The 12,279-nt window shown below is 44.0% G+C and overlaps 1 protein-coding gene across 1 annotated transcript; it reads right to left on the bottom strand.

Moving 5' to 3' along the window:
* Positions 1 to 7,132: 7,132 nt before the first annotated feature.
* On the bottom strand, positions 7,133 to 9,146 carry LOC147981566 (uncharacterized). The gene is made up of 2 exons (XM_087517160.1): positions 7,955 to 9,146; positions 7,133 to 7,520 (listed from the first exon to the last, which is right to left on the bottom strand). The coding sequence occupies exon 1, from the start codon at positions 9,106 to 9,108 to the stop codon at positions 7,969 to 7,971; it is 1,140 nt and encodes a 379-aa protein (XP_087373286.1). The 5' UTR covers positions 9,109 to 9,146; the 3' UTR covers positions 7,133 to 7,520; positions 7,955 to 7,968.
* Positions 9,147 to 12,279: the final 3,133 nt, after the last annotated feature.

Raw genomic sequence — 12,279 nt, 5'->3', positions numbered from 1 at the left:
GACTCTTTGAACCTTGAACCTAGCAAGTTGTTGCAAGCTGCAAGTACTGCCCGAGTCATTCTGCAAGTTGTCTAAGTTGAGGTATCTCAATCTGTCTTATTTTATGAGGCTTGATAAGCTCCCATCCTCGTTCGGTGACCTTAAGCTTCAATCATTGGACATCTCTTCTGCAGTATCTCTCAATGCCTTGCCGGATAGCATTGCTGACCTGACAACTCAAGTAACTTTGAGGCCATCGCAGTAACACCAAATGTGATTGCCAGCATTCAGAAAATTCAAAAGCATCTTAATTTTCCATGAATAACAGAGCATGTTGTACATCAGATTAAAAAAATGAAGGATGCAGCAGTATATTCGTTGATGGTCTTGACCCCAGTGTCACCGAAGCTGTGTCGAAAGCCCGAAACACGTTTTCAGAGTACTTGTTTTCCTTTTTTTTTGCAGGGAATTCGGAGTACTGTTGGCAAAAGATGTTGTTTTGTTAAATAGACTAGTAGGTTGACTATTCCGTAGTATGCGGGTATGTATTTGTAATTCTGTATATTAATCTAAATTTTAAGCAACCATGTTTCTGTGCATTCAGGTATTGTGCAGAGGAGACGTTGGAATGCTACAAAGCAGAATGGCTGGGAAGCAGAATATGAGGCTCTCAAGAGGTTATAGCACTTCAAACAGATAGGTTCAGGTGTTGTCTCTACTCCACTGCAAAACCAATCTGAGATCCTAATCGAGGAGACCGAGTTGTACAAGCTCAGGTGTGTGTGTGCGAGTCATGTGTCTTGTTAACCAAATACGTATACTGTTTGCTTTATATTCTGGCCAATCTTGATCTCTGTCCTGAGTCCTGAACCTTATCTTATTTCCTAAACTTAATTCCAAAGCTAACATGGACGACTCCTCTCACAAGATGCTTCCACAACCGAAGCAGGGCAACAGAACGAGCTGGATGCACGAGCTTCGACATATGGGAAACACATATGAGTTGCTTTGTACTGTACGGGGATTGCATCTTCAGTTGGATCGGACTGTTAGTGCCAGACCAAAGTGTGAGGCTGCAACAACATTCTCCAAACGGTAACCACCTCTTCTCTCTTTCCCTCGTGTTTTGCTACACCTCCAATATATATACATCTTCCGAGCGATGTTCTTATTTCAGGTGTACTTGATCACAAGCGTCGATCTTGACGGAGAGCGAAGGTGGAGATGGCCCGATATGGAATCCAGGAGATGCAACAAAATGGACGGCGGACCAACCGTGCAGGAGTTTTGATGTTCTTCACTTGTGTATGATGAGCCACGCCAACCTGAACTTCACTGCAGGTTGTGTTCTGAAGAAACACGCATCTCGTGCCACCCACATTTGGTTCCACTCCTGCATGGTGGTTGAGTTCTACTACGGCCAGGTGCTGTACAAGATGACTAAGTGCATCACTATATATATACAGCCTCCTGTGCTGAGACGTGGGCAGCCAACGAGGGACACCCCTGTAAGATAGTAGGGTTTCTATCTATCATTTGACACTAGCGCAAATGGCGCATGCGAGCGACCTATATACAGAAGGGCATGTGTCTTAATACCTTCGCAACGATTTATGTTTCACATATATCATTCTCCTGTGCTGAGACGTGGGGTCCACCACAAGAGCAAATCGGAACAGGTTCGGTGTGCTTGACCAGTTCACTTTTGAAAATAAAAACATAATCAAAACCAGGAAAAATAACATTGAGGTGGTATGCCAACTAAGCATCAAATTGAGGAAAAAGTTCGAAGGGGGTAAATGCGACGCAATTTTGCTTAATTGGGGTATATTTTGAGGATTTTCTTAAATTGAGATCAATTCTGTCACGAGTGTGAAGCGTGGGGTAAAAAATGAAATAAACTATTTTTAAATAAAAAATCCGCATCTATCCAAATGTGTTGTGGACTAGCATTTACTCTATTTTTCAATGGTCTTGAATGGAGGACGAAGGGAGTGGGCGATTGCGGGACCTAGCGCCATATCGCCGGCCGGTAGGCTCTGCATTCCTAGCCCCGAATATAGGCCTTTGTTCAGCGATGCATGACAAGATTACTGCACGGATGCGGTGAATGAAGCTATGGCGGCCGCTTGCACACCACCGGAGGTATTCGTTCGAAACTCTTCCGCATTCTTTTTCTGGCTGGATTGGTAGCCCCGAATGTGGATGTGATGATCTAATTTTGACTTGGATACAAATCTCGACCTTTTTAGTGCAAATTAGGCACGTGATTTTTCATCAAAAACAATTTGTGCCGAAGGGGTCGGTATCTGTGGGGGGCAGGTGGAAGCCCAGCCATACCAATGCATTTTGTGTCTTTCACTTTCCTTTTGGTGTAACCGAAATAGAACTTTCTGATCTAAAGCAAAGGCAAGTTCCCTTGCTAGAGAACATAAAAAGGTCGACTAACCATTCTTTTCATTACTGGAGAAAAAACATTATTTTCATTTTCTCTTTCATCAATTGAGATGATAGTCCTCTTCTGAGATCTATATATGGAAAAAACATGTTGCATCAGTAAAGACTCTAGTTGACTTGAAGCTTGTACAAAATGTCATACAAAGCATACTTAGAGCATCTGCAACCTAACTGCTGCATTTCCTTTGTACTTCCGGGTGGACAACTCGGACAATGTCCAAACAGAAGAAAGAAGAAGAAAACATTCATCATCCGCACCCCTCAAGTCATTTAAATATGTCCGAGTTGTCCATATGAACCCTCATATCCAACCCATAGGTAGGGAGGATATGAGGGCGTTCGGGTGTGTTTGGGAAGTCCATCAAGTTTGATTTGTCCTATCTGTTACCACTTCTCTTTTTGTCAGTTTTTTTTGTTTCTCTAAACATACCCATCAATCATATGCATGTGACTAGATATATAGGAGAAAAAGTGAAGAGCATGGCTACATGCACGGATAAATGAGACCTTGGCATACACGTCCGGACAACGTTTGAACGCATCCGCAGACGTATAGGGGTCAAATTAGCTTCTAGATGCTCTTACATTTTGGTCATTGCAAGCCACATAGATGTTGTATTGGAAATTTTACTATACAAAATAATTAGCGAGACAAGACGATGAAACAAAAATATCTACTGAAGCTGAATTGACCTAAATATCTCGAGAGATTCCTTATTTGGCCCTTTCTTAAAATTCGCTTCCTTGTTTGGCCCTAAAAAAGTTTTTCTTCCCTTTACGACACTACATCTTCAGTTTGTTTCCTATTTGACACTTCTGTCCATTCTGCCCACTAACAGTGTCAAATGAAACATAAAAAGACTCTTTTGGCCCTCACGAAGATGGCTCATGTATACGTGCAGTTGTCTGATGTATTTATAATATTTATTTAGGCTGATGTATCATGATTTAGTAGTGAAGGTGGTTAGCACTAACAATAAATGTTCGGTCTGAAGTCAAAGTATATGAGTTAGCATCAAGTGTGCCGTTTAAATTTGTTGAGGATTATCTTAACAAATTAGTTTAGGCCTGAGCCTACTGTACATGGATTGTTTAGCCTCTAAGCGAGAGGACTATGCCAAAAAAACACAGTAAGCTAGCACCAAGACAATAACTGCGTGTCCTCGGGGATGTGCGCGCACTTGTCCCGGTCCGGCGAGAAGCCGCCGATGTCCTCGCTGCTTCGTGTCCAGCCATCAAATCGGTGTCCTGTCCAGCCATCAAATCGGTGTCCTGTCACCTGTTTGCGTGCACATATGTTTGATCAACCAATCTAGCGTGATGATTAGTGTACTGCTACTCAAGATCGATCAGTCCAGCCGGCGGTTATTAGCAAGTTTGATGAGTACATACGTAAGGTTGTATGCCAGCCTATTGAAAAATCCATCCACCTGCTTACTTCCCAGACTTGTGCGCTGCTTCGTGTCTTTACTCATGTGAGGCAAAAACATCGGTCAGCAGGGTTGCCATACAGCACTTGCACAAGCAGCGATAGTCGAGACCTAAGCAAAATCTCTCCTGTATTATTTTCTCTTTGTTTCTATTTATATCGGCCAAAACAGTGTTTTTAATCCTTTTTCAACATGAGGGGCAAAACTGTATTTTCATGTCTCAAGTAACACCGTTGGTGAGTAAAATGGACGAAAATGTCATATAAGGAACAAAATTTACTTTTAGTGTCAAATAGGGAAGAAGATATTTCTTGGGGCCAAATAGAGAAGCAAAGTTTAACAAAGGGCTAAATAAAGAATTCTCACAAATATTTCTCCATAAAGAAGACGAGGCTGGTAGCCTGCCATCTTTTTCATCCAACCATGGAACACAAGTGGAGCTAAGTCATATGTCCTGGATATCTACCGGCTAGAGGATTAGATTATTTGCCGGAAGCCCCGGAGCGCCTATACATCAGCCACATGAAAAATTTGTTTGCATGAGTCACTTTTGTTAATCATTAGATCTTTATTGTACGACCGAAAACAAATCATACCCTCTTCGTCTTCAACCTTCATTTTCTTCTTCCCCACGCAGCCGCCAATCAACCCATTCCTAATCACCCGCCTCCACCCCCACGGCCGGTGGCTACTGCCGCCTTCCCACCCTGGCCTCCCTTCGACCTCCCCCCTTTACTATGCTGGCCGCCGCCCTGGCCATTCCACTAAGCTCTGGTTTGATGAACAGCTAAGGCGACCCCTCGCGCTAACCCCCATTACTTTTTACTCACTCTTGCCGGCTCCTGCTCATACACGGCTGGGACTCCCTGTGGTCAGCGCTCGTCGCTACCGCTCCTCACGTCACCGCTGCCTTCAGCCTCGTGTGAAGCGGATGTGGCTGACACTTTTTTCAGGTACCTGTTAATTAGAAGAATCGTTATTTGTCACACTTCTCGAAGTGTTCTATGGTTTTTCTTAGGATTGTCTCACTGGCGGATGGACCCAAGACCCCAAGTCATTGTTTCACGAGGTAAATAATCAACCTGGGAAGTAATGTGTGAGTTAAGATTTTCCACGGGTAAAAAATAGGTGAACAAAGCCTTGGTTGCCATATCTAGCGAACGTTCGGCATAAGAGATGACATTTGTGAACGTCTGTCTCGCAGTTTTAGTGTATCTGGAGGACCTGAGTGGTCTTTTTGTAAAAGTATCATGATATTCCTTTAGTTTCGAGTGTGAAAAAGCCATCCAAACTAGTACATGGTAATATCAAAATCGTGTGGCGGGTGAAACAACTAGCTAGCAAGCTTGGCAAGGTTGTGAATGAGGAGATCGCTCTGCTGTGGGGGTTCCAGGACGAAGTGGAAGGCTTGGAGGAGAAAATGAAAGATTTAGAGGCCGTGATGCATGATGCTGACGATAGGCTGCGCCGAGGAGAAAGAGATGGGGAGGCAGTTGGGCGGAAGTGATGCATGATCCACCACCACGAGCTCTAGTTCATATGTAAGTAATTTGCTCCTCTACTGCCCCCTTGCTGATTTAGTAATTTGCTCAAGTACGTTTTCCGCCGTGGATTCTGAGTATATTGCATGGGTTTGGAATCCACTCTGTTCATCGGTGGCTTATTCTATTGTTTTTTCTTCTATTGTTTTTATGTTGGTTGATGATCGGAATGTAGGTCTGATCCAGTGGCAACAGCCAGTGGAGGAGCCCTGAACAAGCCCACATATTTCTGAAAATCTAGTCATATTTGCTAACTTCCACATGTAAGCCTGCAAAAATGTACTACTCCCTCTGTAACTTTTTATAGGACTTTTTTAGTCCATGGCAGTGTCAAAAAATATCTTATATTAAGTTAGAGGGAGTACTATTTAGGATTGAAGGTTTAATAGGAAATAATTACTTGAACTGCAGCTTCAACTGCAGCTGCATTGCAAGGAAGTTTTACTCATTGTTGGAGAGGGTAGGATGCGGTTGAAGAGTGAAACCGGTAATAGCAGAGCATGGAGAGGCAAGTTAAATTTCTGCAGGGATTAGCACCAGCAAAGTTGTGATGAGGAAGGAAGGAACCTTGCGGGAGAAAGTTCCAGAACATCCATGCTTTTCTCTGCAAATTGTTAGTATCAATTGAACTTGACTGACTTTGTTATGAAAAGATGCAACATAGTGAACTGTTGAACCTTCCTATATACTGAGCTTTGTTAACCAATAAATAGTTTGCATTGTTCTGGCTAATTTCAATCTGTATGCTGAACTTTAAGTATCTACTCGGCTTTGAAAGCAAAGATGGATAATTCTTCTCACGGTATGAGCTCTCTTTGGCAGCACAGCTGAGGGTGAGCAACAGGCGGAGCTGGACGCGCCATGGAGTTTCAACATGGGAAGATGGAATGGAACACTGCTTCTGAAAAGCGGGTTGGTTGTAGGACTGAACTGCTAAGTGCTAACTGTTATAAGTATACGAACTTCCTTAGCACCCATCGATATTACAACAACTATGTGCATTTGGCAGGATTGAAACAACCCGCTTCGCTGTATGTTGGTTTCTATGGAGAGAGCAAGTGAAATCGTTGAAATAGAGACAGAGACTGCATAACTCATCGGCGTTGCGACAACATTCTCTGCGCTTGTACAGGCGGGAAACCCCTTTCTCTCTTTTGCTCACGTATTGGTGCAACTCTAGTTTAGATTTCTGACCTTTCTTCTTATCCCAGGTTGGATGACACAACTGTTGGTCTGGTCAGCTAAGACAGCAGTCAGACTGAGTCGTGATGGGAGTAGAAGGCGAAGGTCAGAGTTCTCTGTCGGATGGAACAATGAATGACAGAATGAATAATCGTGATGGGAGTATGATACACATTGTTTTCGCTATTGTTTTTCTGAGTGCCAGCTAGAGATGGCATCGGACCAATGTACATTATTTGTGATGTACATGCTTGTTTTCATGGTGCACTCAGAATCGCTGTGTGTGTGCTCATAAGATAGCTAATAATTACTTGGCTTGTTTGCATATCTAATAAATGCTACATGTTCTTCACTTGATATTACCTTACTTTGCATTTGTCAGATTTTGCGACTAGGGTGCAGTTTGATCGCCATTTACCATATTCCGCTATTCTCAAGTTTATCGCTTAAATTCATTAGGTCGCAACATGGGTCGCCTGCATGATGATGTATTACAACTGGTCGCATCTCCCACCCTTAAAAAATGAAGCATCTCTCACATACTGAAGAAGGGAAACTCCGTGAGCCTGAAATATTGACACCTAAGGTTTTGTACATGATATGCCCAATATGGCCTCGGTAAACCAACATTATTTCTCTAAGCTGGAATGATATGAAATACTGGTACTACAAATCATCCGGGAAACAGTATTATGCTTGTCGAAAAGATTCGCAAAGCTGCGTACATTACATACCCATGTTCAGAGGCCACGGTACTCTGCTCATGCTGAAATAGATGCGGATAAAATGCTTTGTATATGTACAGTAGAATATATATGTCTTTTATTGGAGAGTAGGTTTCAAAGTGAACGATTACCCTGATAACCACTCATCCGAGTTGGAGATGCTCCCCTCCTGGTGGTAGGTAGCATCGTCTTGTGCTTCTGGGTCACTGGCATCATAGACAAACGAATTTCTATAAGATGCCATATTAATTGAGGATGAAACATTCAATTCTCATACCATAATTGAAAAGAGAACAGCAACTAAACTGACGATGCCAGTGATTGCACACTGAATTACGAGTTGATTCAGTAATTTGAATACACTAACTTGCGAGCTGGTGCGGGCATACATGTACACTTACTTACAAGTTGCTGAGCAACTCTGCAGAGAAAGAAGCAAAAGATGATCTAGCTAGTACTGATTCCTGAGACATGCAAATTATTAGTGTCAACATTTTCAGGGATCAGCTTAGCAGCTTCAAACGATATGCCCAATATGTAACACATGCTGCTAAAGAGATAGACACATAAACTTCTTTATACACAAGAATAACATATCAAAACCAAATAAGAAATACAAGTCACTAGAGAGCAATTGTACCTTTGTACTAACTTTCACATAGCTCTGTGATCCATAGGAGAGCAACAACACATGCTCGGAAAGACCCAAACAGGTGCCCTAAAATCGGAATCAGGCCTTCCAGCTCCCTCTAAGTTCTCAGCAACAAATTCATCACAAGATCCATCGGCCAAGGAATACTCGATCCACTTCCTTTTGGCATCTGTGAAGTATAAGCAGTCCCTTCGAACTCCTGGATGATCTGGACCAAGGGAACTTGCAAAGTAATAACCTGAAAAGCATGTCATTCCTTTCGTCGGAACAACACAGCCTACAAAGTAAAAATATGTCAAGAACAATGTGCAGTCACCAAGGCTACTAGTCCTTGTCCACTTCCCCTCCATTGACTGCCACCGAAAAACATGAAACTCGTCTGGGCAGTCCTCAACAGCGCTAATAAGCAACAACTCATGGAGACACTCTGCGAGACAGAAATATGAACTCCCATGTGCGGCCTGTGTATCCAAATTATCTCCAAAAAACATTAATTCCACTGTATTCTTGTCTGACAGATTGGCCACGGCGAGACGGTAACATAGGCCGCCAACATCTTCAGATCTGACCAGCGCGTGTAGGTTGCCCTTGAGAAAGATCAAATCCTCCAGGACATAGGGTTCAGTGCATGACGCCACACGCCACTCAACATCCCCAAGGCGACAGTACTGGACGGCACGGCCGACCGTCGGAACGAAGGCAAGGACGAGATCGCCAGATAGGAGGAGGCGACAGAAGGGTGTCGGTGGATAGGGGAGGCGAAATCGCTCGCCTGTGAGAAGGTGGACGAAGCTGAGCTCATGGTGGCTGGGGCTGGCGATGGCGATGCGACAGCCAAAAGAGTAGAAGGCGGAAGGGTTAGGATCAAAATCATGGAGGGGGAGGCGGAAGCGCAGGCGACGACGGAGGGGGAGGTGGAACATGGCTCGAGATCCGGGGACAAGGAGGAGGTGTGGGGCTTGGGAGGCGAGGTTGGATGACGACGGAGGGAGGAGATCCCGGTAGGTTGCGCGGACGGCGAAGAAATCCTGGAGGGTGGTCAGGCAACTCGCGATTTGGGGGATGAGCTCGGGTAGGAAGTAGGGTGATGAGGTTGTTGCTACGGGATTTGGGGGCGAGGTGGGGGAGGAGGAGGAGGCCATGATGGTGGCCGACAGCGATGGTTTTCTCCGGTGCGTCGCCGACTTCGTCATTTAACTCATTGGATCTGCTGTTGGGTGATGCGTTGGATTTGCGCGTGTTCTTCTAAGAGAGAATTCCTTACCTGACCCTTTCTTAAAATATAATTGCCTTTTTTGGCCCTAAAATTATCATTTTCCTTCTTTAATATCATAACTTCATTTTCTTCCTTCCTTGACACTTATATCATTTTTTTGCTATTAATACCGTCAAGTGCGACTTGGAAAATCCTACTTACCTCTGCTTTAGCACGTAGTACAGAAACATAGAAAACTCTTGTTTAGCCGAACAGTCCCACATTCTCTCCCAATTCCACTTCTTTCCCGATTCCTCTCCCACATTCACCGCAAGCCCTAACCCTACCTTGCGCGGCGTGAGGTACACAACAACGGCCGTGCGAGGCTAGGAGAGCGGCATGGAGGAGGGTGTGGGCAACACTGCTACAGATGGCAGGGTGGAAGGCACCGTAGAGGGGGGCCACGGAGCTGCACCAGTCTTGGCCTCAGGCACGCAGGGTGGGGAGGCGGATGGCAGCCAAGGACCAATGGACAATGGGTGAGGCGGCGTTCTGCCAGGCTCTATGGAAGAGGGCAAAGGATTTATGCTGAAGGGCCACGGCCTTGCGGCGGTCTTAGCCATGCACGGTCAGGGCGGATCAATGGACGGTGGCCAAGGATCACCGAAGTACGACGACCGTGCGACACCCTCGGATGCGACTATATCGTTGTGGTTTGAAGGGTGAGTTCCTCTCTTCTCTAGATTTCTCAAAATGCAACAAATTACTTATAGATGGATATTTCCTGGCAAATCTGCAATGGAAAAAACACAAAGATTAGGTTCATATAAAACAAGTATGCTCAAAGATCTTGGATAATATGTTTACACAAGACACTTTTGTTATTTAAAATATCATGCAAGTACATACGCAATTGATATTTTGCACATGGGTTATGTATGCACAAACTAATGTGTAAGGAAGACATGGGAGTAGAAAGTACTAATGATTAGGTTTATTTGGCTTTTACAGGATGGATCTGAATTCAACTTAACTGCTGAAAATTAAAATGCTTGGCAACCTAAAAAAAGCTATAAAGAATATCCATTGCTTTTGCTTTGAGAAGGTTATCGACTCTGATGTAACAAATTATAAGGACCCAGTTGAATCAATCGTAGAGCAGTACGCGACATGTTATTTGGAAGTTGCACATGTTCAGTACTATGATGCATTTTTTAAAATCTGCCCTGAAGGAACATATGACCAAGAATTGGTGTATTTATTTAGGACAGTAAAACCGAGCTAAAACGAGCCCTCTCACGCCCTCAGCTATTTGAGCCGTCAGATCTCGTGCTAGGATCAATGTTGGCTGTTAGATCTACTGTCTCCACCACCTGTTTTTTTCCTGGCCGGGCTGTCTTAAAGGGCTGCTACTCCAGGAGAAAAATTTGAGGCATGTGGTTGCGCGGGCCTTCCACTCGGCTCATTTAGCTGACTCTGTGCCAGACGCCGCCCGATCGGTACTTCTCCGGTCACTAACCCTCGTTCATGCCTACCTGAAAAAAGTGAAGGTGAGACGGAGAGACGCGGGCGACGCGGGGATCAGATCCAGGCAATGTAGGTGATACGGGCGATGCGGGCGATCGGACCGATCGGTTGCAAGGCGCGGAGAGGGACCGAAGTTCTATCACCAAAGATTGATTGATAAATTAACTGGCCATTGAGACCAGTTAATGGAGTTGAATTGTCAGTTTCTATGTTGTGCGTGATTGGAATTCACCCGCCGTTGTTTAACGCAAGGAGTAGACCAGCCGTTCCTAATCCTACAGGCCATTAATGGAGTGGAGGTCAGTTACAACTTGGCTGCTCCGCCTACATATGCTCTGTCCAGTCCCCCGGGTTATTTCCCCATTCTTCCCCCGGCAATAAAAATCCCTGGAGTCACGCGTCTTCATTAGGTTGCCCCTTCATCTTGAAAATTTGCTGTAAATTTTCCTTCTCACTGCAATCCCTTCATGACTGAGTGTTTGCACTCAGTATGGGCTCCTGCTGAAGCTGCTTTCCACTCCTAATTTGTAACTGAGTGTTTGCACTCAGTATGGGCTCCTGCTGAAGCTGCTTTCCACTCTTGATCCTGAAAATGAAAATAAAAGAGGCATTATATTATGATCTAAAAAAAGAGTTTCTTCATCTTTCTAGCCTCTAGTTGTGACTGTTTTGCCCCATTTTATCTTGCTATACATTTTAATTCGAAAAGTAGATAAAGTGTTGTCTGGAAAACTGCGTCAATATTGAAAACGTTTACATACTCGTTTGCACATGATCGTAGGTACTTTATTGGAATGAACATATGACTGAGTGATTGTTGCATACAGATTAATCACTTGGTAGCTATAGTTACTTCTGCGGGATATTCTAATGAACATATGACTTCTATACATACGTAATCTATCCAATGAGTTTTGCCTTTATTGTACGACACGTTTGATATTAGTTACTTCTGCGGGATATTCTAAGTCAAGTGCATGCCAAGGCTTTTCAGAAGCGTATCATGCATGATTTGGTACATGATCTTGCTTCATTAATTGCTGCTGGTGAATTTCTTGTTCTTTGATGCTCATGTTACTGGGCCAAGGAGTTGGAAAAACGCAATTCATTGCCGACATGCAGAGTTGATACAGTACCAGAATCAGTCCAATGTTTTCGATTGTCTGCCAAAAACTTAAATCCCTCCACATTAGAGATTAGCAGGAATGACAACTTCCTAAAGAGGCATTTTCTGGATCCAAGTACACGCATGTGCACTTCGGTATCTTGATCAAAACTGTCTTAATCTATGTCAAGCAAAATCATGCTGCCATGTTCCATAAAAATACTGAAGCTACTTTAGGTATCTTGATGCCACGGGATTGCCAATGCCGTCACTTTCTAAGAATATGGAAACTCTGATTATGTCCAATTGCTCACATGAAACCTAGCCTGACAATTCTGTAGCTTGCACAAACTTTGTTATCTGGACCTACCCGGTAACAGATGCCCTGATAAGCTACCTACCTCATTGGGTAAGCTCTCTAAACTCTCCTTCCTCAACTTGTCGGTGTTGGAAGTAACCCAATGTCCAGTCTGATTAGAAGGATAT

This window comes from Triticum urartu, chromosome 3A (assembly GCF_056163025.1).
Source record: "Triticum urartu cultivar PI428250 chromosome 3A, HENAU_Tu73, whole genome shotgun sequence".
Taxonomy (NCBI): domain Eukaryota; kingdom Viridiplantae; phylum Streptophyta; class Magnoliopsida; order Poales; family Poaceae; genus Triticum; species Triticum urartu.
This window is presented reverse-complemented; position numbering and strand designations above follow the sequence as displayed.